The 27,172-nt window shown below is 50.0% G+C and overlaps 2 protein-coding genes across 3 annotated transcripts; both read right to left on the bottom strand.

Annotated features, from left to right (window-relative positions):
* Positions 1-8,446: 8,446 nt before the first annotated feature.
* Positions 8,447-15,348, bottom strand: AIMP2 (aminoacyl tRNA synthetase complex interacting multifunctional protein 2). The gene is made up of 4 exons (XM_078857026.1): positions 15,085-15,348; positions 13,091-13,315; positions 11,288-11,522; positions 8,447-9,184 (listed from the first exon to the last, which is right to left on the bottom strand). The coding sequence occupies exons 1-4, from the start codon at positions 15,211-15,213 to the stop codon at positions 8,787-8,789; spliced, it is 987 nt and encodes a 328-aa protein (XP_078713152.1). The 5' UTR covers positions 15,214-15,348; the 3' UTR covers positions 8,447-8,786.
* A 1,857-nt stretch (positions 15,349-17,205) lies between these two features.
* LOC144932689 (putative ATP-dependent RNA helicase DDX5) lies at positions 17,206-27,172 on the bottom strand. 2 transcript variants are annotated; one of them, XM_078857024.1, is made up of 13 exons: positions 26,969-27,172; positions 23,627-23,828; positions 23,042-23,138; positions 22,702-22,835; positions 22,508-22,573; positions 22,077-22,218; positions 21,550-21,710; positions 21,207-21,379; positions 20,737-20,847; positions 20,460-20,521; positions 20,204-20,263; positions 18,484-18,714; positions 17,206-18,240 (listed from the first exon to the last, which is right to left on the bottom strand). In XM_078857024.1, the coding sequence occupies exons 1-13, from the start codon at positions 27,019-27,021 to the stop codon at positions 17,651-17,653; spliced, it is 2,082 nt and encodes a 693-aa protein (XP_078713150.1). In that variant the 5' UTR covers positions 27,022-27,172; the 3' UTR covers positions 17,206-17,650. The 2 variants fall into 2 exon arrangements, with proteins under 2 accessions (XP_078713150.1, XP_078713151.1); XM_078857025.1 differs by having other exon boundaries at positions 27,014-27,172.

Here is a 27,172-nt window from a genome sequence, read left to right as displayed (position 1 = left end):
CGCGTCTTCCTTGGGGTTTTTTTTCCATCTTCCTGTCTGTCTCTTAATGTGATTCCGAGAAATGCATCTCCCTCCTCCACGTGTCTTTACGCACTTTTCAGCGTTTGGCATCGCAGCTCACTCCGCACGGCAGGGGGTTTGCTCATGGGCGGAGTTTTCAGTAGTTCACAATGAAGAGCACAATTAATTAATTAAATGCACCCGCGATTCCTAATATGATGGACAAAGCGAACCCGCCCCCACCACCCAAATATAGAAGTCAAACTCCGCCTATGGCCGTTTGCTCGTAGAGACCCGATAAGCTCAAGGGAACCACGGAATCACGACAACAACGGAGATGCAACGAATATCATCTCGAATTCAGAGCCTGAAGAGACAATTGCCATGAAGCTAATGAATTAATGTCTCTCATCTGAACTCGATCCTGTCTTCAGCTTCTCTCTCGTCACACATTTCTCTTCGCTTGCACCTGTATTCAATCCACTGGTGTCTCATCTGTATACATATCGTAACCATCTCGTAACACCTTCGATATTTTGTCTACGTTACGCTCATCTCGCTGCATCTCTATCGCGAGTCGATATCTCTTCCGTCATCTCCTCTCGGAGTGTATTCATTGAAATGGAGGGAGGGGGTGTGTGTGTGGGGGGGGGGCGATCCCAGTGGAGTTTATACCGTGTACAGTATGGATGTGTGGTGTGCAGTGCGTGTGCAGTGTGCAATGTGTATCCTGGGGAGCGGTGGTGCTGCGGTTAGCGCGCTGCGCTATGCACCTGGCGGCCCGAGTTCGATTCTCGCTCACGGCCAACACCAGTGACGATTATCTGAACCGGTCCCCAGGTTGACTCAGCCTAAAATCACTACCTGGTGCTGGCCACCCACCCGCTAGTGTGCGGTGCCGGCCTTCATAGGTGCTTCCTAACAGCACTTGTCCCCAACAGTGTGTTCAGACTATAGACGAGATCTTCGTCTTTGTGTATAGGGTGCAGTAGGTGTGAGGTTCAGTGTGTCAAAGTGCAGTTCTATAATGTGCACGGTGTGTAAGGTGCAGTGTGTGTGTGTAAGCTGCAATGTGCGTGTAGTGTGTGTGTAGTGTGCGTTGTGTATCGTGTGCAGTGTAAAGTGATTGGGTACCACACCAACGCGTGTCTCATGATCCCACATCCTCATTAGCGCGATGATGATGATCATGATGATCATGATGATGATCATGATGGTGGGTGCTGGTAATCATGCCGACCCCCGCACTGCGCTGTGATTACATCGTCTGGTGCAGGGGGAGGGGGTGAAAGATGAAAGGGGGGAGGGGGTGTAGGTGGGGGAAGGGAGACGCGACTCCACGTTGACCCCATCAGGACAAGATTAATATTCACTCGCAGCTGTTACCAACGAGAGAGGGAAGACGGCATCGAGATGATGGTGAGTGGGATGACGATGGTGAGTGGGATGACGATGGTGAGTGGGATGACGATGGTGAGTGGGATGACGATGGTGAGTGGGATGCTGGTGTGGGGATGGTGAGGATGATGAGACAATGGAGGGGATGAGGATGGTGGAAGTGAATGGATGGAAGTGGGGGGGGGGGGGGATATGATGGTGGGGGGGATATGATGGTGGGGGGGGGGATATGATGATGGGGGGGGGGTATGATGGTGGGGGGGGGATATGATGGTGGGGGGGGGGATATGATGATGGGGGGGGGGGTATGATGGTGGGGGGGGGGGTATGATGGTGGGGGGGGGGGATATGATGGTGAGGGGGGGTATGATGGTGGGGGGGATATGATGGTGGGGGGGGGGGATATGATGGTGGGGGGGGATATGATGGTGGGGGGGGGATATGATGATGGGGGGGATATGATGGTGGGGGGGATATGATGGTGGGGGGGATATGATGGTGGGGGGGATATGATGGTGGGGGGGAGGGATATGATGGTGGGGGGATATGATGGTGGGGGGATATGATGGTGGGGGGGATATGATGGTGGGGGGGGGATATGATGGTGGGGGGGGGATATGATGGTGGGGGGGGGATATGATGGTGGGGGGGGTATGATGGTGGGGGGGGGGGGATATGATGGTGGGGGGGGTATGATGGTGGGGGGGGTATGATGGTGGGGGGGGATATGATGATGGGGGGGATATGATGGTGGGGGGGGGATATGATGGTGGGGGGGGGATATGATGGTGGGGGGATATGATGGTGGGGGGGGGATATGATGGTGGGGGGGGATATGATGGTGGGGGGGATATGATGGTGGGGGGGATATGATGGTGGGGGGGGGGATATGATGGTGGGGGGGGGGATATGATGGTGGGGGGGGGGGGATATGATGGTGGGGGGGGGGGGATATGATGGTGGGGGGGATATGATGGTGGGGGGGATATGATGGTGGGGGGGGGTATGATGGTGGGGGGGGGGGGTATGATGGTGGGGGGGGGTATGATGGTGGGGGGGGATATGATGATGGGGGGGGTATGATGGTGGGTGGGGGGTATGATGGTGGGTATGATGGTGGGGGGGGGATATGATGGTGGGGGGGATATGATGGTGGTGGGGGGGTATGATGGTGGGGGGGGGATATGATGATGGGGGGGGTATGATGGTGGGGGGGGGGGGATATGATGGTGGGGGGGGGGATATGATGATGGGGGGGATATGATGGTGGGGGGGGGTATGATGGTGGGGGGGGTATGATGGTGGGGGGGGGGTATGATGGTGGGGGGGGGGTATGATGGTGGGGGGGGGATATGATGGTGGGGGGGGGTATGATGGTGGGGGGGGGGGGTATGATGGTGGGGGGGGGGGATATGATGGTGGGGGGGGGTATGATGGTGGGGGGGGGATATGATGGTGGGGGGGGGGTATGATGGTGGGGGGGGGGATATGATGGTGGGGGGGGTATGATGGTGGGGGGGGGGGTATGATGGTGGGGGGGGGGGATATGATGGTGGGGGGGGGTATGATGGTGGGGGGATATGATGGTGGGGGGGATATGATGGTGGGGGGATATGATGGTGGGGGGATATGATGGTGGGGGGGGGGGGGTATGATGGTGGGGTGATATGATGGTGGGGGGGGATATGATGGTGGGGGGATATGATGGTGGGGGGGGTATGATGGTGGGGGGGTATGATGGTGGGGGGTGGGGGGGATATGATGGTGGGGGGGGGTATGATGGTGGGGGGGATATGATGGTGGGGGGGGGGGGGATATGATGGTGGGGGATATGATGGTGGGGGGGATATGATGGTGGGGGGAGGGACCGCGGGATGTGCGGGTGGCCGATCCACACTCATTTGCTTTCCAGGAACAATCGGGCCCCGTTTTGTGCAAAGCGATTCTCAATCAGATTAGCGACACCCAGAGGGAGGGGAGGGGCGGGGCCGGGGGATGGGAGGGGGGAGGGGGAGGGGTAAGAGCCCAGTCCACGTCCTCGAGCTGCCCTTGGCGGGACGAGGCGACCCAGAGATGGGTGCCCGGTGTGAAGGGTGATTCGTGTGAGATGGCGACTGCCGATGGTGTGTGTTGGTGATTAGCGATGGTGTGCTGGTGATGGCTGGGGGGAGGGGGGGGGTGTACGATTGGTAATGGGTTATGAGTGATCGGTGAGGAGTAATAGGTGAACTGGTGCTGTGATGGTTGAGTGTAATTATCGATGTGGTTCTAGCGGTGGCAGGTTGGTGATGAGCGACGGCGAAAGCTGATGGTGCGATGGTGATGGGTGATCGGTGATGGTGAAGAGTGATGGTAATTGGTGATTGGTGGGCGGTGGAGGGGAGTGGCAACCCGCCTGTAATCCAGCAATTTCGTAAGCCAGGGTTGGTGGGCCACGGACAGATTTTTTGAAACCTCCCAAATCCGCCGGGGCTGCGAGGTGGGTGACCACGAGGTGGCAGTACAGCAAGTGGGCTCGTGAACGAAGCGAACCATTTAGTGTCATCCCCTCGTATGCGCCACACGAAACGAAATGCCTCTCGATTTAAAATGGGAATTGTCACGAACATTGCCGGTGCGGCGCAGGACTCGAGAAACATCGAGACTGAGCGAGGCTTGGCCTGGACAATCAATGACCTCGTGGTTTGATGAGAGATGAGAGTTCGAGGCATGAACTCCTCCATCTCGCCACCCCCACAGAGCCCCCCCCCCCCCAAAAAAAAAAAACACATAATCGTAATAATAATAACAACAACAACCCAACAGTGTTGAAAATTACGAGGGAAATTAAAACAACGGCAGGTTTTTTTGGGATGTTTCTGAGAGCACAGATGCAGAGTGGCCAATCGTTGTCGGCCGGTTCTGTTCGCCTCTGCTGGTGACCCCTCCCCTCGCCCGTGCCCCCCACCCCACCACCCCCACCCCACCCCCCACACATCAGGAGGAGTAATGGATGAGGCAATCACGGGGCGGAACGAAGTCAAGCGGCAGCACAAGCAGGAACAATCGAATTGTGAGGGGGGAGGGGGCGGAGGGGTGGGGGGAGGTGGAGAATTAACCGGCGTCGCGTCATTGGAAGTAACGGGGCCTCGGCGCCCACCCAGACGTCTCGCTCGTCACCCTTCTGTCCACCCTTCTGCTCACCCAGACGTCTCGCTCGTCACCCTTCTGCTAACCCAGACGTCTCGCTCGTCACCCTTCTGTCCACCCAGACGTCTCGCTCGTCACCCTTCTGCTAACCCAGACGTCTCGCTCGTCACCCTTCTGTCCACCCTTCTGCTCACTCAGACGTCTCGCTCGTCACCCTTTTGTCCACTCAGACGTCTCGCTCGTCACCCTTCTGTCCACCCTTCTACTCACCCAGACGTCTCGCTCGTCACCCTTCTGTCCACCCTTCTACTCACCCAGACGTCTCGCTCGTCACCCTTATGTCCACCCAGACGTCTCGCTCGTCACCCTTCTGCGGACCTAGAAGGTCGCAGAAGTGCATCTGAAAGCGCGCGATGTGGTGACCATCTTTGTTCGATGGCCAGCCTCAAAAGCTGCTGCTATGATGATGACTGGATTTCGCGTGATGTTTTGTGCTCCTTTCACGAGATCAGCAAGGTATTGTGGCTGCGCATTTACCGTTGCATTTACCCTTCGGTGGTGGGGGGGGGCAGCCTTCACCACAGTAGCGGTGCATGGATGGGGGGGGGGTTGGTGGGACCAGTCCTGGTAACCGTGACCGCGAGGTTAAAAAAGTCTTGAGAAGAAAAATTAATGGGCGGTACTACGCTAGACAATGATCCTAGGTAAGGCCCACTGAGCTATATGGCTCTTTTTCAGAAGCGACCTGGCCACAAATGATAGCTCAATGAAGCGGCTTATCAGGTGGAAATGTATAGCAAACAAATGACTATATCGGCACGTTGATTCTAACTGTGGAGGTAAAAACCGGAAGCCCCGGAGAAAAATCCACGCGATCACGGGGAGAGAGACATGCAAACTTGAAATATACAAGTGTTAGGGTCGGGATCGATCCCACGACCTCCTATGGCGGGATCCAGTATATTCATAGCACAACCTGGGCGAATGTGCTATGTTTAAGTGTTTCGCCCAAAGTTGGTAAAATGTAAACTTACTGGTGACAGTGGACATCTTATATCAGCGACTCGCAAATTCCGAAATTGGACTACGGAAATTGGACTACCTCCGATTAACACAGTTGGCTGCGTGCGGTGCAAAAGAAGTTCAACATACGTAGTACATACAAGCCTTTGAGACTCTCCTGGGTAAACAATCCTAAAAGTAAATTATCTACCATTCGTCGGCCATTATTAACCAGGAGCACGTGGTCAAGGGAGCAGCTGTTGCCATCTACAGCCATCGACCAATCGACGTGCGAGGCGGTGTCCTTTCCCTACCTCTAAACATCCCCAGTGCCAGTCCCCCACGCCACACCAATCCCGACTCTCAGGGTCTGCAGCGCCCCCTAGCGCCTAAATACAAAGCATCGGATTACTGACGGTCGTCTTCTCACGGCCAAATAAATACCGGATTATCAGGACTCCCTGGAAAGTAAGACGCAGTTGCAAACTTGTGCTCGGTGTCGATTGAAGTCTACAAATCTGGTCTCACACACACACCAGCTTACACGTTGTTAACCCGAGCCATCCATTGAATGTGTTCTGCATTACTTTTCACTTGCACCCGTATTCAAAAGCCAGAGGATTACAGTAATATCCCGGTTTAACACGTAAGCTCTCGCGACCAATATCCATGACGTTTTTTGGGGTTAGGTCGCGTAAATATATAAAAGTGTCGTTAAATTTACAGCTAGCTTCATCAGGCAACAGCCAGATTTTGGGTGTTGCCTGATACTGGCGAAACGTCGTACTGATTGTAAATGTTGTGGCTTTGCTCTCCAACACGCCGGTGTGCTGTTCCAGTAACGAATTGGCATTTTCTGTTTACGCGACAAACCTCACCAATGGGCTGTGTCGGGTGGTGGTGAGTTTCACGACACATTTATATATTTACGTGATCTAACCCAAAACACCTGTATTATGGAGCAATACGACGATTTGCGTCTCACCCTTTTTACCTCGTTTTGCAACTACGTCGTCACTCTGTTAACACCGCTACCGGATTTGCGTCGCCCCAAACCACACACTTTGACGTCGCTGTCAGCATCGTTATCCGTCGCCTCTCAGCCTTCACCTTCACCGCCTACTGCCCTGTCAATCGCTTTGATTTGCGCCGTCTCGAAACTCGTCGTCACGCCTTTCAGGAACGCATCCCCCCCCCCCCGATGTAGACCGGGGTTTTACTGTGCTTTCTAGTTTCTTTGTCGAAGAACGACTCTCTTGACCCACGGAGTAGCAGAGACGTTGCATCTTGCTCCAAACATCCATCTCTCGCCACTAAAGATGACAATCTCCACTCTTCCAACGTGGTTCAATCAAGCCACACCGGCAACATATACTAGAGGGTGGTGGCGCGCATGCTGGTAATCCAGCACCGTGAAGGCGAGAGTTGCTGAATTGCACAAATGTTGTGAAACTTTTTTCCGAAGGATGTCGAATCGAAGCCATACCCTGGCTCACCAGGTGGTACAGCAAAGCACGGACTAATTTCATGTCACCTCGCGTTTCCTCCCTTGCATGCATGGGGTTTTCCATGCGCACACCGGTTTCCTCCCACACACGTAATCACTTATTAATTGGCCGAGAACACCTTAATATATAGAGGACTGCAGAACTGGGGGGGATTTGAAGCTGGATCACCGTGTGGCTGCTGCCTTTCCCGTTTGCCTCTGGAGTCGTCGTCCTCACGCTGCCAGAGCGACAATTGTGCGGCAGCGCACTACAAGTTGGGTTTGATTTTCCACAAAGGTCATGGTCCACCCTAAACCGCATCCGCACAAACCACGGCAGATGCGGATACCCGATGCACAGGTGTAAAATGTACAATTCTCCAGTGTGCTACTGTGGTCATCCAGAACAGACCGTGCAAGGGTGTAAACGAAGCGATGCCCGCTCCACAAACACGGAGACATCGCGGCAATACGCTACTCCGCTGCTCCTTGACGCAGGTGACTGTCTTGACCACCTGAATGTGAAATCGTAGTTGTTGCCCTCCCCCGCATTGTACATCAGCCGTACGGAAGAAGAAGAAGACGTTGAAATTATTGACATTTACTTCCAGGATGGGCACAAAAACAAAACCGCCTGCGAGTAAAAGTTCCCCCACACGCAGCCTCTGCCACCGACGATAAAAGCCCCGGGTCCAGTGACACCCGAAGGCCCACAGGAAGGGCCCTCACCAGGAGGCCCGAGGACAGTGGCAGCAGCCCAGCGCGCCGCGCTTCATCTGCGCGCCGCGCTTCATCTGCGCGCCGATTGATACGATCGTAAATAATTAAAGCGAGCATCTTTTCAGGTTATTAAAATTAATCTGGCTTTGTGAGATAAGGCTCCAAGGGGAATGGTGGGTTTTATGGTGGGGGGGGGGGGCACACTTTGACAGACTCCGTGGGGGGAAGGAGCGAGGTGCGGACGGGAGGGGGAGTCCCCCTCCATCGCCTAACCCTCCCCCCCACCGCCCTGGTCGCCCGGGACGGTGCAACCTTTCAACCTACAGAGAACGCCAATAAACGGCGTGGAGCGTGGTGGAGAGAGGCTCTCGTTAATAATGCAGCAGCAGCAGCAGCAGCTCCGCTTAAGGGCCGACGCGACGGGCGACCGTGCCATCTTCTGTGCAGTCGTCCAGCCAGTTGACCCTGTTCGCTTTGCTTGCTCGCTGACACAGACACTCATAAGCTCACTCGCTCGCTTGCTTCCTTACAAACTCACACACCTACTAGCTCTATTACCTGCCCAAACATCTACCTATTCACTCATTCTACAACACCGACCAAATTATCCACGGACTTAGCCACTTATCACGTGCAATGCACACTTTGTATCCACACACCATGGCCTCCACGCTATCAGTCGAGTCATTTTGTTGCGATTTTGTTTTTAAATATAATTTTATTTCTTTTAAACAAACATTTCAGACTCTAGAATGACACTCGCTTGCACAATCAAGAGGCTTTCTATCCAATGCACGGACAATGGGGGAAATGCAGGGGCAAGCCGCGGCCAAGCAGAAGCGCATTTTCACTCCCACAGAGAATCCGTCATGAAAATTGCAGACAGGAGTGGGACAGGAACGGAGGTAGTGGAGGGGTGGGTGGGGGGCAGGGGAGGTGGAGTTGGGGTGGCATCGCGCCGATGCAGTCCCATGGACAGGAGCTCTGCACTACGCATCGTGGGGGGGTGTCATGGGGGTAGGGGAACGGAGCCCTCTATGCGCCCCCCCCGCTAGAGCAGGCCCTTCGCCGTCTGGAAGGTAGGGTGTGCCTCGCATGCCAGGCGCCAGCGCGCCACGTGCGGGGGGCCCCCCATGGCCGCGGGCCCTCCCGATTGCGCCAGGGCGCTCCACATGACGACGTCGGCGAGCGAGAATTCGGCGCCGCCCAGCCAGGGTCGGCCAGGGCGGCCCAGCTCGGCGTTGAGGGCCTTGAGCACAGACGCCCGTTCCTTGGGGCTAGCGGGCAGCAGCTGCAGCGCGGCCACGTCCACCCAGGCGTCATCCTGCGTGCGTGCGACCGGGTCGCTCGGGGCGGCGCCTGCCAGCGCCCACAGGAAGCGAGCGACGTTGCCCTCGCCGTGCACGGGGCACGCGTGAGTGACGTTCACGCGCAGCTCGGGCCGCGGTACTGCAAAGACAAAGATCGCGCGTGTAGCCTTAACAGACTGTTGGGGCAAGTGCCGTTAGCGAGCGCCTATGAAATGCGGCACAGCACACAAAGGGGGGTACACAGTAGGTGGCCAACACCATGCCCGACCGCCTTTGTCTCCCCTGTGGCGATGTTTACACACCGCACCAGGTACTCATTTAAGGCTGAGTCGACCTAGGGGAGGCCCAGGACCGGTTCAGATAATCGTCACTGGTGTTAGCCGTGAGCGGGAATCGAACCCGGGTCGCCAGGTTCATAGCGCAGTGCGCTAACCGCTACACACACGTATCCACACACAGAGCTGTACACAGACATGCGATTGCACAAACACACATGGTTACACACACATACACACACACAAAGCCAAATGATCAACAGCATCAAAGGGCGCAGCCGTAACCGTGTCCTCAATGTGAGGAAGTGTGCGCGAGGTGTCTGCTTACTCATCCACTGGCCACACCGGATACTCGGAATTTGTAAACCCAGCTGAGGTTTCCTTGTCGTGGCTCTGACTGAGGCTTGAGGTCGGGAAAATCAATGTCTTCTCATGTTCGACACGAGGCTTAACAGCCGTGTGGGCGGCACGCTCGTCATCGAGTCAGTAACCGACGAGTCGGCAGTTCGAATGTTACGAACAACGTTCACTTAACGTCCGAGTCATTGTTCGATCCACTGCGAGATGAAGGCCACCCAACACCATGTTGATCATGTGGGGGGGGGGGGGTGTGGTTTGACCATGCTTCACAAAGCTGGCCAATCAATGCAGGTTGATGAAGGGGGAGTTGAGGTAGGGGCAGGGGTCCGGGATGCAGGACCAGTTCAGTTTGTTGTTGTAACTTTCTGACCCTCCCCTACTGGACATCTGTGACAAAGAGCTTCATAGCTCATCGGATTCATCCAGTCTAAACAAAATAAAGATTTTGAGTTCAGATATCACTCACTACTAACATTAGCTGTGCTCAGGAATTGCAGTACACAAACCACTGTGCCATTGTTGCACCCGCATCACAAAATGTACGTGCAGCATGGAAAATACTGAAGTGGATGTTAAAGATCGTATTAAACACGGATTAAGCTGCCATTTGCCAAACTTCCCAAAGCAGAACACTCCTGAAAAAAATAGTATCAACTCAGTGAAGCTCTCCTGGATAAATAAGCGTAACACGTTATAAAGTGGCCAATCGCAAGGGTGGCGCGAGTCATAGAGTATCACTCCTAACTTAACGATGGCTTACTCTCATCAGATTTTTTTAATCAAAATATAGTGGCATCAAAATACACTGGTAGCAACGGAGATATCGCCAGACTTTAAAAGGAAAACCCCAGAGTGCAAATCTCAAATAAAAAACAAGAGATGCTGCTGTGTGGACACAGTAAATTACAGCCCCCTGGCAAAAGAGGGAGTCAATCTCAGCTGGTTCTCACGTGGCTAAACAAAGGACCGATGTCAACGTGAAATGAGAGAACTACTAATAGCACCAAGTCTCGCTGAGCTCCATCTCACTAAACGCCATCTCACAGAGAGGTCCCAAGCCACCCGTGTGTACGTGCGTGTGTACGTGCATGCCCCACCCCACTGAAAAATTGCGCACTCCCGTGTGTGTGCATGTGTGTGTGTGTACACGCCACCAGTTTAGAGCAGTGGTGCACTGGTTGATCCACCGTGCTGTGACCTTCTATCTCAATTCGTGGCCACGGTTAACATCAGTGGCGAATGATATCTAAATTTATCTTGGGCCTTCCCCAGATTGAATCAGCCTTAAGTGAGTACCTATGAAGTGTTAAAAACATTAGCACTTGGGAAGCGAAGACAGTCGGGTGTGGTTCTGGCGACATCACCACGTTGTGCGCCATATGTTGGTCTTTCCAACAGTCTGTTAAAGGATTTCGCTCTCTGATGTGTTTTTGAGTTGTACCCGCATGTCGTTTGGCATAATGCCCAACATTATACTCCAGCACGCGGGATAAACTTCTACATGGCCTATCTTTATCGTTGTCCTATCAATCGGAGGCCCTAGACACCCATGTAGTTTGTGCGCTCGTGCATGCGTGCGTGCGTGCGTGCGTGTGCTGTTCCCCCACCATCTTTCCAGATGATGGTGAGCACGAGCTGGTGGTCGCTGCGGGAGTCGTTGGCGCTGGGCGGCCCCAGGCAGAGCCGCAGGGCAGGAGGCACGAGTGTGGTGGCGTTGGAGTGGACGTGCACAGCGGTCAGCACGCGGTAGCGGTGACGCAGCAGCTCGTGCAGCACAATCACGGACAGGGGCGGCCGTGCGGGGCTGGCGACCACCACAATGTCGCGCACGACACCACCGCCCTGGAGGCACAGAGCCAGGCCCATTCAGTCACGACTGTACTTCATCAATCCCAATTTTGATAACATTTGGAGGACATATTTGTATTTAGCCAAGAAAGATACTGGCCCAATTAATTATAGGTCAAATCTGACCACCCGTTCATATGTAGGTTAATGAAGTTTGACCAGACCCAGACCACTCGGTGGACTTCCAGGTATTGTAAAGTCCCTCGAAGTGTATGCAGAAAGGTGAGTCAGGTGTCATTTAAAAACTCCTGAATTAGTCTTGGAAGAAAAATATCCCTTGAAGGGAAATGGAAGAAAATAAAGAACAAATAAGTATGTTACTTTTTACCTTGACCTTATAAATGCAACAATCAAATAACGCAACCTCAGATTGTCTTATAAATATCGCATATTGCAGCACATCGACTAGCCAATAATCTCTGCAAGTTTGAAAGTGTGCCCTTCAATACTTTGGGAGTTGTTGCCATTTTCTTAGCACAGCTTCAGGCAGAAATGGATGATTCAGACTGATGACAAAGATATCGCCAATGATTAGTTTAGTTCATACTGCCACTACTAGAAGTGCTGTAGTTAGTGGTGAAATTCTAGCAATGTGTCCTGCCCAAGCCCATTTGTTTTCTTTAAAGTCAATACGATGTCTCCCTAACTTGCATATTTTCTCTAAGCCATGCGTTCCTCGTTCTATGTGCAATTCCAAACGTGCACTTCCCCATGGCTTCTCTGTGCACTTTTCTGCTTTTATTAAAAAACACGTGGAGAATATATGAACCATCTCAGATTTTCTGATGCAATAGTCATTCTAACAATCAATGGAAATTAACTACAGAACATTATTGCATATCTCAATAAAGATCAGGTCTTACCTGGTGATAAATAATAGCAATCAAGGCTAAACGTGGCGCCTCTTTCTTTGACTCTGCCCCTTCATGTCGAATTGTGTACGTCTGTTTTTTGTTTGTTTGTGGGGGTCAATGTCACTATACGAGTCTATTACTTCTTTTCCACTGGTACAACCGAGCCACACCGGGGCCATGTCGAGTCAACCCAGCATGGCTCAGGAGGTGTCAAGTTTTATCCACTGAAGAACCCGAGCCCATGCTACTGATGCAACGTATGACGAAAATGACTGAACCCGCCTCTGGCTCTGGTTGACCTGAATCAAATTCATAAGTCTTGTGAGGATAATGGCTCTGGCTTGGCACAGAAAATAAAGCCCTCATGGCATGGGTGCAATTGTGTGGCTTGGGTATGCCAGTGGAAAAGGGGTATATGTTTGTCCTTAAGTACCCATCTCTTTCACAATTTCTGAGTTTGGCCTCATGTGCCTGCGTCTGTACGTGACCCTGTCAGCCTGTGTAAGATTGCTGCCTTGGTATCTTAACCCACGCATTATCCCCGTCTCAGAATCGCCAGCCTCCTCTAAAGACGACCGCTTGTGTTGCGATCGAAACGTCGTAATTTTTTATTTTCTTTGAACCTATCTACGTGACTTTACCGAAAGACCCAAAGAATACAAAAAAAGCTGTCAAAGTTGTCACGCTGATGGTTCCGCACCGACGTACCATGCCAAAGATAGCGTCGAGCTGCCCATCGTGTTGGTGGTGGTGAGCAGGGCACGAGCGAAGCTGCGGCGAGGAGCTGGCACCGGCTGCAGGAGCTGAGCTCTGGGGCCCGCTGGGCACTAGCACGGCTCGCACCAGATCATCCACCTCGTTACGCAACTTGTGTAGCCGGCGCAGCATCGCCTCCTGCCGCTGCTCCAGCTCCAGAAGGGTGGCATCCTCCCCCTGCACCGCACATTCCAGCAAAGTTGATTTCTGTTCTGAAAAACTGTGGCATGATGAAGTGCTTGTCTTGTCTACCCCTAGAACTGGTTGGTGATGGGGGGGCCTGGCTTGCCTGAGACTCATTGGGCTCATGTGGTTTCATCCACCCAGACGTGGCTTTGTTGGTCCAGGGTTGTGCTGCGTTATTGCCAGGGCTGGATGAAGCTTTATTAGGGTTCAGTATTTTGAGAGCCCCTATTTGTATATTAAATTACTACCCTTTGCTGTTTTACCACTACCCATGTCTGATAACACACGATTGTTATTTATCTTGGTTATTTCAGTTCTGATGTTTAAATGTGATATACGATTTGTAAAGCTGATTAACAGTTCCAAATAAGAACGGCATTTCAATTTCGACACGACTTGCGGTAACAACGTACTGTACGCATAATGATGCGGCAGGGTGGCGCAATAGTAACACTTGTTCCTTGTGCCTCACGGCCAGAAGTTCCTGGGTTCGATTCCCGACTCGGGCGTCTTTGTGGCGTGTGTATGTTCTCTTCCTGTTCTGCGTGAGTGTCCACCGGATTCTCCATTGTCGTCCCATAGCAAAGAGCATAAACCATCACGCAAAGTCCAGTCATCCTCGCAGTGGATTTTGGCGAACCATCGAACAAAGACGACCGCGTTGACGCTTTCAGATGCGTTTCTGTCGCCATCTGGAACGCTCTTCCATTTCGATACAGTATTTGGAAGCCACCAGAGCAATGCACTTTTAAATCTAGATTGAAAGCTCATTTCTTTAGAACTGCTTTTGTGTTTAATTTTTTGTCCTTCCCCGCAACCTCCGATTAGCACGGATGGTTACGTAGGGTGCGAAAAAAGTTCAACATACTGTACAAAAATATACACATGTAACGTAATTGGCATTCATGGTGTGGGCTGAAATTAGGCACAATAACCCAGGAACCAGTCTCACGCGAGTCATAACTAATCATCTTACCATTTGAGTCCCCATCACATACCTGTCAACCCCTTGTCAGTGCTTACCTTATTAGGATACCAACTGAAACCTTATTGGTCACCCCGTGCCCTTATTAATCTCAACGAGCATCCTACAAAGTGCCATCACAAGGAAAAGACACAAAATACAAATGTTTTGTTGTTGCCCGAATTGAAACGGCTGTACGCCGTATGGACCTCAAAACTCAATTTCCCCTTGGATTAAACCGACCGTGTGTGTTCACAGGCTATGTCATCACCAAGAACCATGACAAGAGCCATGAACAAAACCACTTCAAGTCCCACATTGAGCCCCCATCGCCCAGCCGAGTGTCACCCCAAGACAGTCACTTTCCAGGTGCCTTTGACCACGCGAATCTAAGAATGAACACAAAGCCCCCGAATATAAAACAAAAAATAAGAGTGCAACACAGCCGAATTTACAACGATAGGACGTGCAATGGGACTGCCAAGTGTTGGAAATCACGTTAATTTCATTCAGTATTTTAGCGACAACGGTATGTGCCGGTTTACGATGGCCTTGCAGGAAGACGCCGCGTTGCACGGTGGCGCTGAACCGCTATTTTATTAAACTTTCTCATTGTACCACAACAACAAAACAAAACAAAACTCGCCACAACAACGGCAGCCAGAGGACACCTCCCCGCGACTGAAGCCCAGGAGACATTTAAACCGTGTTCGCATTAAATGCCCCCCTCAACCCGAGCGGCGCAAGGCCCAAGCCTACACGATTTTCCTAACAGCCCTGCCGGGCACCACCGCACCTGCGAGGCAGCGGCGGCGGCGGCGGCGGCGTCGACCCCGGGCGCGGCGTGGACGCCCGGGAGTCGGTACATGCAGCCGGGCAGATCCTCCAGCGGCGCGGAGCTATAGAACGGCTTCACCTTGTACATATTAATTGTATGTAACTCGACGATAAGTCTTCCCGCAACACCCCTCCCTAACTCGACAGTGTAAACTACCGCGCTTTGCGATCTGCGTAGAGGCGTCAGCGGGTGGCGTGAGACTAGCGGGGAGGAGGAAGTGGCCGGAAGTGGTCGGTCAGCACGTGTTTGCGACTTCCGGTGGCCTCAAATTTCATTTATTTGGTAGAGCCCTGTGAGCCATGTGGCTCTTAAGTTCAATCTGGCTGTGACGGTCCCACCTGATGAAACGTCGTGATTTTTATTTTACTTTTATTAATTAAATTTTTTACCTACGTGACTTTACCGAAAGAACTAAGAGTATGAATCCTTGCAGTCACGAAAGCTTCAAATCTAGAATCTTAAGTTCAAGTTCATTTATTAGGTATAGCCCTGTGAGCCATTCGGCTCTTGAATCGGGTGCAACCGCAACAAACAAAAAATAAAAACATGAACAGTACATGTTGTTTATGTCGTTTATTGTGAAAATTCCGTCACGGTTCCTATGATCACTGTTTCATTGCGTTCATGGCTTTATTTTGGTGATTTCGAAAAGTGTTTTGGTTTGGCCATGTTTGTTTGTTGTAATACGGAGGAAGACTGATGGCCTTAATCTAAGTTGTCTTGTGGTTGTTGTTTGACTTGCATCCCACTGGGATTTTTGCACACAGCGTTGGTGTACGGTGCTTTTTCTGCAATATTTTGGTGTCTTTTCTTGGATTTTCTGTTTGCACTTAGTCACATATTGACTTTAAGATGTTTTCTTGTTCATGTTTTTGTTTATTGCGGTTGCACCCGATTCAAGAGCCGAATGGCTCACAGGGCTATACCTAATAAATGAACTTGAAGTCGGGTGGCAACCGCAACAAACAAAATATGAACGGAGAACATCTTAAAGCGACGACGCGCAACAGAAACATCCTGGATAAACCAGCAAATCTTCCACAAAAAAAACGCTGTGCGTAACAATCCCAGTGTGATGCAAGTCAAACAATAACCATAATACAATTTAGATTACCCATGTTTTCGAAATCACCAAAATAAGGCTGTAAAAACAATATAGCAGTAATCATAGGAACTGTGATTTAAATTTGGCTGTAAGCAGCATGCGGGGAGGGGTCGAGGGTGGTGGCTCTTCCGCTGTAGAGGGACTGGTGACGAACGAGTTGGGTCCCAGAGGGCTGTTCCAAAGTCGATTTGTTCACGAGTCCAACGTTACCGCCCCGTCGATTCCAAACGTGTTGCACGGCGTGTACACTAAACACGGGGAATGGCTTTAACATTTTTATTATCTCCTGTAGATGCCACTGGTTCTTCATGTTCTGCAGATGCCACTGGTTCTTCATGTTCTGCAGATGTAAATGCCACTGGTTGTTTTTTGCAGATGCCACTGGTTCTTCATGTTTTGCAGATGCTATTGGCTCATGTTCCGCAGATGACATATACATGACATGCAGAGATCTATTCGTATTTTTTGCACGTTTCTAAGTCAATTATATTCATTAGTCTTCCCTGAACTGTACACACTGCCTCGTCTTCGCTTCTTGCCGCACTGACCAGCGTGAAGAGACCCTCCACCAGTAATTAGTTATAATTGCATCTGTAAATTGACCCCAGAATTTTTCTAATTTTATTTGCAAAACACTTCAAAAATGAATCATGCAAATAATTTTTGAAAATTTCGTTACAAATATTTGTACATTCTTATAAAGTGTGCAATACATTTTTAAGTAAAAAAAACCACCAAGAGGCTCAGGATCGGCGGGATCTAAACAATTATTTAAATGAAATCTTGAATTGTCATGCGAGACGAGTACAACATTGAGCTCTTTTAGGCTTCCTAGATCTGAAGATTTGAGCGTGGGCAGAATATAGACAATGTGAAAAGAAGATCCCTCAAAGACGTAATGGCTCCTCGTCTCGCTGTGCTTAACAAAAAGATCAGACCACAAACGCGTCGCACAACACCACACGGACCACTCGTGTGCTCATTGGCCTTTATTGAAAACGATACAAACATGAGTGCTACGCCATAATTAGGTAACACTACAAATACATAGCTCTGAAAAGGTTAAGACTATACAAATAAATGGGAATGTGTCAAAACACCTTCACAAGGACTTTTTTTTGTTTTAAACCAAAAACATGCTACTTACCATGGGATGATTGCCCCGATAATGCAGAACCTAACTCCATTCCTAGTCGCCCCCCCCACCCCGAGTCCATGTTGCTCGAGTACCAATTGAAAGTCCAATTGTCACACGAGTGTTGTCAAAATAGAGGGGCACGGGGAATGGAGTTGGACAACCACTTTTACACAATTTTTTTTATAAATCAAAAAACAAAAGTATATGTAAGTAAATGTCCTTAAATGTTTGATCTACTTTCGAAGTGTTAATACACAAGTGAACAGAAATGAAAAGTGAAATCAATTTTTAACTCCTGGGGGAGGAGGGGGTGGGGGAGGAGGGGGCACAACACCATTCGCAGGCAAACAGAAGTTAGCCTGGTTTAAGTCAGGAATAAAGTTGAGGCTCATGAGCGGCATGGGTGACTGGTACTGACTGTACTGCTGCGCAAGGAGGGTTGAGATTTGGGGCGTGCTCGCTGTTAGAAACTGCTGCTGCTGCGCCGACTGCTGCGAGCTTTGGTCCCCACCCACCTGGGCCAACTTACCGTCCCTGGCAGCAGAGAAAGAAGGGATCAGTCCCAGGAGACCTGGCTGGCCTATTAGGGATAGACCACCTTGTGGTGCTAACCCAAGCAGGCTTTTTTGCAGCATCTGGCTCTGACTGCTGTTACTGTCAGCATCTCGGTTCGAGCCAGAGTCTCTGTTCCCTCCCGATAACCCGTACCCACGATCCCGACTGCTCCCGCTATCGCGGTCCCGACCACCACGGTCTCGGTCGCGATCTCGGCCGGAGCCAAAGCGACTACCAAAGCGGTCACGTCGATCGTCATCGCTGTCATCGCGGTAACTGCCGCCACCTCCACCTCCACCACGGTACCGGGAGCGACCTGTATATAGACAAAAAGGGTCGGGGGGGGGACATGGTCAATACAGCATGCGTTCACACATCCCTGCACAAACCACCACCACCCTGTTAAGGACCTACATTCATTTGCTGTTTACTGTATCAATGTGTGAAAAATGAACTCAAACCCAAGACAAAATAATCTCATTTCCAGTGTACACCAGCCACAGCAAGCCAAGTAGTAAAATATTTAGCAAAGTGAAAATGAATGTTATCTGTGCAATACCTTTGCCTCCACGGGCCCCACCAGCCAGCTCTAGCAGCTTGGGGTTGATGGCCTGGTTGGCCTCTCGTAGGACGTTCACCAGGTCGTTGGCCTGGCGGAGGTTGGATGGAGTAAAGAAGGTGTAGGCAGTGCCCTTGTTGGTGCTGCGAGCTGTGCGGCCTATGCGGTGTACATAGTCCTCCGACGAGTTTGGGTAGTCGTAATTGATGACAAATTTGATGTCTTCCACGTCTGAAGGGTGACGCAGCAAGGCGCCATTTACACACCGCAAGACAGCCACACACACACAAAGTCAAACTCGGTCGTGCAAGGATTAGTCACTTACCTTTGCCCGGAGTTGTTCAGTGGGAAGAGAGCACACATTCCACTGCATATGCCTGTGCGTGCGTATTTGTGAGTGCGTGCGTGCCTATCAAGACGATTCCGCCATCGTGCCCCGCCACGGGCATGACGGACAGGCACCCGCTTTTCGGATGTCCAATCCACGAAGGGGCGCCAGTCGCACTCAGCGCGGCCGAGTGCTGGCAAGTGTCCAGCGTTCGTTGGCAACCCCCAGTGGCCAGGCAGCCGGTCTCACCAGCCACTCTGATAGCCGGATGGTCGCATTGGCCAGCTGATCGCACCAGTCACTGCTGTTGCCAGCTGGTCACAATAGCCAGCCGATGCCTTGAGCCAAGCCGGTCGCACCAGCCACTGGTCAGTCACCAAGGGTTGCTTACCGCCAAGGGCTCAGACAGTGCCTCTGTACTGTGGGACATTGCTATTTGCCAATTGCACTCTGACCCAACAAATTCTGGGTGCTGCTGAAAATGCAGTTGAGTAAATTAAAGGGTTTTGATTGCTATCAAGTGCACTGCCTGAAATCACATGGAATGCAACATCCCAATTTGGCGGTGGCAGGTCCTGACATGACTTGCACGGCAAGGGAGGAACCAGGCACTCCACAGCCAGGCTAAAGCCACCCGCTCAACTTAAAATACCTCAGGGCTCTGGGCTGTCGGGGCCAGTGTGGTCATCGCCGTCATTTCCAATGGGACGCTGGGAATACTGCCCCACTCCCGGACGCTTGCCCAGGTAGGAGGCTGCAGCTGCTCTCTCGCGTTTTCAACAATTACTACCCATATTACCAATGTCTTCCGTTGCATTTTTGCCTAAGTCGGCCCACAATTCCAGCAGGCAGAAGCATGTTCATCTGCCGTAGGCGTTCCACCTGTTGTGTGCGTGCTGTTGGACACGCTGCTTTCTGAAGCACGCCCTTGGCTTTGCAGCCAACTTCAGCGTCACTGGCCGGCAGATTGGGCTGCGGCAGGACAGCGGGCAGGCCTTAGAGAGAACAGCCCGCGTTAAGGCAGCTTAGCATTTTCCCAAGTGGCGGCAGTGCAGGCGATGAGCACTGGCGCCCACAGTGGCGCCCACAGAGGCCCTCGGTTTAAGCCGAGGCAGACTACGCGAGTAGGCTGCTAGGCGGTGGACGGGTGGCTGGCGCCTAGAGGCCTCTCCGGCTTGCTCGTGTCCCCTGGCCGTCATGCCAAGGCCCTGCCGCGCGCAAGGCCAAACTCCTGCACCTTATCGTCGCAGGGAACACTAACACAGAGCACAATTATACACAGGCGTTCATCACACATTGCACGTTCGGCCAAGCCTCCCCAAATTCCTCACAATGCTAAAAAAAGTAGATGTGCTTAAAAATTAGAGTCGACATTTGCAAATATTTACAGACCTAGTCCTCTGGAAGCAACGTCAGTCGCAATGAGGATGGGGGCCTTGCCAGTGCGAAATTCTGCAAGAAAACAAATGGGGTTCATGCATAAATATATGAACACATATGCAGAGGGAGTTGCAACAAATAAAAGTCAATGCCAACTGTAATGATAAATGATTGAAAACATTGTAAAATTAGTAAAATTACAAATGATGGGAATTATCTGATATCCTTTGAGGCAAATTAACAATTTGTGACTGATTGCAGCATTTACCACTCAGAACCCAATCTCGCTCCGGCTGACTTTTGTCTCCATGAATGCACATTGCCGGCCATCTGCACACAAAGTCCATCAATTAAAAAAATTAAGAGACATCAATAACAAAGGCTAAACCGTTAGTGCGCCTATATTAAGGCCAACACAGGCTGTTGACCATAACCCACACCCCACCCCGTGCGAATAACATACTGTGACACCATTAAGAGGTATGTGCAACTGTGCTTGGGTGCGAGTGTGCTTGCGTTCTGACGTGAGAAGAGTGCAGGCTCACCCGTCACGCCTCATCCTCCGTGTCAGGTCATCCACACGCCGTTTAGTCTCCACAAAGATGATCGTCTTGTTTTCCTTCTCTGCCATGATCTCCTCCATCAGGCGGATCAGCCTAACGACACGTACATACACATTCTTCATCAACCGCAAGCACATTGCGTCCAGTGGTGAAACCTCCACAGCGGGTAGGTCAGTGCCTCCATGAGAATTTACAATTAAAATTATCCTGTCGACGATATGCTGTTACATTGAAACCAATGAAAGCTATAGTGTATAAATTGTGAATGAAATACCAAATCTTGACGATATATTAAGAATTGTTACACGCCTTCTAGTTATTTGCTTAATAGTGCTGACAAGTGTCAGCAATATTAAATAGGCAGATAAGGCATGGCCCGAGCAGTGTGCACAACTGCAGAAGCGAGTCCCAGCAGTCACACGGACCCTTGTCGGCCATGCACATCAACTCACTTGCTGTCTTTCTCGCTGTCCATGCACACGTCGACAATCTGCAGGATGTTGTGGTTGGCCGATAGCTCAATGGAGCCCACGTTGATCTGGATGTAGCTCTTCAGGAAGTCCTCTGCAAGTTGTCGTACCTCCCGGGGCCACGTGGCGCTCCACATGAGCGTCTGCCGGTCCGGCTGCACGTACGATGCAAGCACCGAGCACAGCATCAGTAATCTGTGAGCCTTCGACTTTTGGTTAAGCCTACACTTCACAGCTCATGATGAGCTAATGTCCAACACAATCTTATATTCTGAACAAACCCAATTCATTTGTTAAAATGGTTTTATATATCATAACATAATACCCGGATCTGGTCGACGATGGTGCGGATCTGTGGCTCGAAGCCCATGTCCAACATGCGATCGGCCTCGTCCAGCACCAGGTAGGTGCAGCGCCGTAGGTTCGTCTTGCCCGACTCCAGGAAGTCAATGAGGCGCCCCGGGGTGGCGATGCAGATCTCAACTCCTAGAAAAGACGGAGCACATCGCGATTCTACCTTCGGCACAATGTCCACGGCAATGCAATTGGCACCGTTGGACCAGAAAAGACACTCGTACCAGCAATTGTGTAAAAACTTTAGTACGACCGAGAGAAGGGATTTCGTAGCATTTTTAAAAGAGTATGTTAGCATTACGTATTTTTAGGAATGGAATAAAAAAAAATACAGTTTGCCACATCTGACCACAAGATCATTTGGACAATTTAATAACGAGCAATCTTGACCGCAATCGAGTAAGATTAATGAACTGGGAAAATGTGTAGAACAATATAAATCTGAAATATAAACGTTGCTGCTTCAGAGCACGATGAACGCATGACAGGGGAGCGCACCTCTCTCAAGGTCGCGCAGCTGTGGGCCCTTTGGGGCTCCGCCGTACACGCACGTGGACTTGATGCGTGACAAGCGGCCGTAGTCCTGCGCGACCTGCTGCACCTGCTGTGCCAGCTCACGCGTTGGTGCCAGCACCAGCACCTGCAAACAAGCACCATTAGCCATACCTGCTCCATTTCAGCATCACTTTCACCGATATCATGCGTGTTTTAAGTCATCCGCAGCAATCTCTAATATTAAACAGGTACATATTTCACATTCCTTAACTTCAATCACTCAATGTTTACAATTTTAATTTGATCAGTTATATAACAATATAAAGTAACAACACATTATCTAACATTGTGTCCACTTAACACAAGACACCAACAGAGCTTGTAAAACATGCAGATCATGCTCATCTCGAACAATCACCTCAGACAGTACTCACCACTGGGCCATCGCCACGCTCCAGGAAGGGCTGGTGGTTAATGTGCACGATGGCTGGAAGCAAATACTGCAAATAAACAGAGCAACCATGTATTTTAGATTTCTGTGGCACGAAGCACAAGAGAAACAACTCTGCGAGGGCCCATCTGAGTCATACGTCACTGGCGAAGTGGTGAAATGGGCGGTAGCACTCACAGCCAGGGTCTTTCCTGAGCCCGTCATGGCGATGCCAACCATGTCCTGCCCGCTCAACGCCAAGGGCCATCCCTGTGCCTGGATCGGGGTGGGCTCCTTAAAGTTCAGCTGCTTAATGACGTCCATCACGTAGGCTGAAAAGGTAACATCATACATACTCAACACCAGCTACTTGCCAACGATGCAACTCAAAACTCTCAGAAAGATTATATCCAGTACAAGTAGAGAAACCTACTGCATGCTGCGCAAGGTTTTGCATGGAAAAAGTTGCGAATATGATAACATAAGCGACATTCCTTTAATAAGTTGTTTGTGTACGCTATTGATTGGTTCTACTCACAAGGGAAGCTGGCCTCCTCGAAATTGAAAACCGGTTTGGGACAGCTCTGCCCTTTGACCGTGATCTCCTTCTTCCGCCTGTACTCATCCACCTCATGCTGCACACACAACAAAAGCCGTGATGTTGGGTTCTCACACAAGATACACACCACATACTGAGAGGCAAGAGCAGTAAACACCCAAAGTGACGACGACACAATAGTTCAGTTTTATTCGCCAGTTTCCCAGATATTTTACAAGATCCGTGGTGCACGGGCACAGCAACAAAAACATCAATATTCCATATAACTCGTGGGTCCTTGAGATAGAATAAGTAAACAAAAGGCGGCTTGGATAAACATAACATTTTGAACTAGGGCGTCAAGGGCCAGTTGCATAAAATAGCTCAAGTGTTTTTTTGCTCATGCCTTTGAAAGCAACAAAATAAACGATAGGAGCTGGTTGACTAGTCTAAGAATTGTGCTAAGGGCTGCTTGGCTCGTTTTTTAGGTTGACCACTGTCCACTCCCTCATTTTTTCCAGGTATGGCCCCCTCCTTTTTACCTTTCATCCGCTTTCCACTTCGCGTGGCACAGCACCTGCGTACCTGGTTCCGGCGTATCACGTTGGGACTCTCCACGTAGAAGTTCTTCTCAAAGCGTGGGAGTTTGCTCATGTCCCACTTGACCTTGCGCAGCTTCTCGCCAGGCTGCCCAAACTTCCTCATGCCGCCGCCGCCGCCACCACCGCGGTCACCCCCACCGAACCCGCGGCTGCTGCCGAAGCGCGGGCTGGAATCACGACCCCACCTAATTCAGGATTGGAGGGATGTGTTTTATTGGCTGCAGTGTGGTGCTGTGGTTAAATCGCTTCACTTAAAATTTGTGGATTACAATTCAAATTCCAGTACGGGTTTTGCTCAGCTGGTTTGATCTTTTTGTGGCAAATTCAATGCTGGCCCCTGCCAAAAGAATATGAAATTGCCACAATATTCCACCTCATTTATAGTTTTGCGACAGAGACACTAACTTCAATCTGAAATACAGACTAACAGTTAACAAATATCAAGGTTTTTTCTTCTTTGAAATGTCAGTTTAAGTAACACAGTGCACCTAGTGCCATACATCATTCACTAATAACATTTACACAATTTACACAGTTAAACCATCTGTATAACTCGACACTCACTTGGGACATTGGTTCATGCCTTTGCTCACGTGAACCAGGATGAGTGCATCCCACACCCAAGTGCGCCTGGCTCCCTGCCAGGATTCATGACCAAATGATCCTCATGGCGGTGCCCCGGGGTACCAAATAACACAAAATGCCCGAGGCAATTAAATATTTAATTTCTGGGACACTATTTTTTCCAGGGGTGTACTTAACTCCGCAACTGGGGTACCAATCAATCCGAAATCAGTGTTACTCAGCCATGTCGAAACGCCAAGCAGCATAAAAATTTCAATTTTGAATAGTGCATCGTGTACAGCTCGTCGAGATGAGTCGATTGCCGCATCGCCGACCATCAACAGACTAAAATTACTGCATCACGGATATTACGCGAGAGCCGGGGTACTATTGAACCTTATGGCGGTACCCCGGGGTATCAATGTGCTTCTACGTTTTCACGTCTAAATTACGGTGCCGGACCAAGGCAGGGCAGGACCAGCCTTGAAAGAACCGAGGACCGACAGCTCCATGTGCGGGAACTCACGTGGCCTGGGCTATGGCTGAGCGGGCCGCACCCCGTTGTGACCTTCACCCCACCCCCTGCCAGCGACTTGTTGAGGGCGGTTTGGACAACGTAAAAACACACGGGGGGCTAGCCTCATTAGTATACCTGCAGAACATGCAAGCCGTGTATAATAGCATACAGAATACAGCATCTGACTGCCCATAAACATCTACAGCTGAGGCATAATCAATCCGCATATTTCAGTTGCTATATCACCGTATTCTCAGGATTTAAAAACGCACCCACCACCCCCCCCCCCTTGCCGATGTTTTTTTAATGCAAGTGTTGCTGACGAGCATCTCGATTTCTTTTGGGTTTATTTTAAGGCACGAGTTTACGTTGCGCAGTTACTTTCCAGAACGTCTCTAAAATCCGGAGAATACGGCAATAACTGGAATAGACAATGACATAAAGTAAACATCAACGGGTAAAAAAGCAAAGTGCCCGTGCTCCCCAACCTCGCATTACGCGAGTTGTCCCCCCAGTGGTGACTGTTATGATGGTGGATTTTGCTGTGGATGTTACAGTCCAGTGATTGTTTGTTTTAGTCGTTCGTCGATAATGATCGTTACGGTGTGGTTACGAGATCGATGACAGTGGTTGTATTCTGATCGCCGTTGTTGTCCAAGAGAAATGTCGTGGAGGTGATTCTTAGCTAAAGACCAAGAAAGTCGGCAGTGTGTTTATTTGCATAAAAGCAATGAGAATTATTGCTTTTTATGGTTAACTGTTCAATTGCAAATATTTTGGCGTGGTTCTGCTTGTTACAGATGTTTACTTTATTTCGTAGTTTTTAATTATAATTATAGCTATTACGCAAATTATAAATGTAATGTATCCACCCAGCCATGGTCAATATAACACCGTTGGAGACTAGGCTCAAAAGAAAGCTGTCTCTGGTGTGGACCAATCAGTTTCAAAGACAATTAATATATTATCAGAGTATGTTTTTTGTTTGCATTCTGATTACAAGTATTGTGGTTAATGCAGACATGATTCCTTGTAAAAGTATTTATTATTTTTTATTTTTACCTACGTAACTTTACCGAAACATCCTAAGAGTATGAATCCTTGCAGTCACGAAAGCTTCAAATCTAGAATCCTTGTAAAAGGTTTCAGTTCGGTGTTCTAACGTCTTAACACACCCGTTTTGTTGCCAGAAAAAAGGGGGAAAACCTATTATCATATAATAAACTTGTTTGAGGATCCTACATCGAGACAGCAAATTAGTTTAGTTTTAAATGCAACATTTCACTTTTTTTTACTTCGTTGAAACAAAAATTGGGAGAGCACCTGGAAAAAGGGCCAACGCACAGATTAAATCGATAAACCCACTTTTATGTACCGCAAATCTGAACCAGGGGCAACCTCGCTGACCCCTGGGGATTTATAAACTCGAAACTATTGATCCACTCGATTACCCAATGCGTCACTGCGTCGTGGATTGCAACATTTGTTATTGTGGTCATTATTGGCGCTGCGTCACGAAATGTACAATACTTTTTTTTATATAGTAACTCTTTTGAAGTTAATAGCAGTTTGTGAATGTTGTCTCGTCATGTCCGTTTATATATTTAAAATTTGAACGTCTTGTCGTAGTCACGAGTTATATTTTAAGTTTGTCGAAGATGCGTCACGTCCAAACAGTAACAATTTACTTTTGTTTCGCCGTGAAACTTTTACATTATCGCCGAGGTTCTTTAATTCTCCAACCACTTAACTCCCTCGCCGCGTATCGATCAATAAGCTTTATTATAGTAACAAGTGCCATTTGGGCCTTAACGTAGCACAAGTTATCATTGCCAGGCCCGCGGTGTTATTGACCACGCAGCGTCGTCAAATGCTTACTTTTATAATTGCTCTCTCGTAACGCTAACCCTATATTATAGTTATTACAACTGTTAGCATGTTTGGTGTATAAAAGACGTTAGTATTGTTGCAATGTGTCGGTGTACTATCACTGCCCTCGTCACGTATTTAACGATTAATGTCAGCACCTTCACCCGTTACCTCCCCCCCCCCCCCCTTTGTGCGATGTCCTCACATAAATAAGACGTTACGTTTTTAAAACAAATAACCCGTTATTTTGCGTTGCTTTATTACGTATCGTAACCACTCCTGTGTGTTGTTATTAGTATTGATGTTGTTGTTGTTTTATCTCCCGCGTCCCCAACCCCCCAACTCCACCCCTCGCGTTGTTGTTCTCTAACGAACCTGTCGCGGCCGCGATCTCTATCGCCGCGATCCCTATCGCTGTACCCCGGCATGTCGAAGAGACGTTGGCGACAACGACGGAGTAGAAAACGACGGTAGAGGAGGTGGAAGGAGGAGAAGAAGTCGTCGCGCTGAAGGAGGAAGAAGAGGAGACGACGCCACTCGCAAGCTTCAAAATGGCGCCTGCCTTCGCTCTGACGTCAC

The sequence above is a fragment of the Lampetra fluviatilis genome, chromosome 5 (genome assembly GCF_964198595.1).
Source record: "Lampetra fluviatilis chromosome 5, kcLamFluv1.1, whole genome shotgun sequence".
Classification (NCBI taxonomy): Eukaryota; Metazoa; Chordata; class Hyperoartia; order Petromyzontiformes; family Petromyzontidae; genus Lampetra; species Lampetra fluviatilis.
This window is presented reverse-complemented; position numbering and strand designations above follow the sequence as displayed.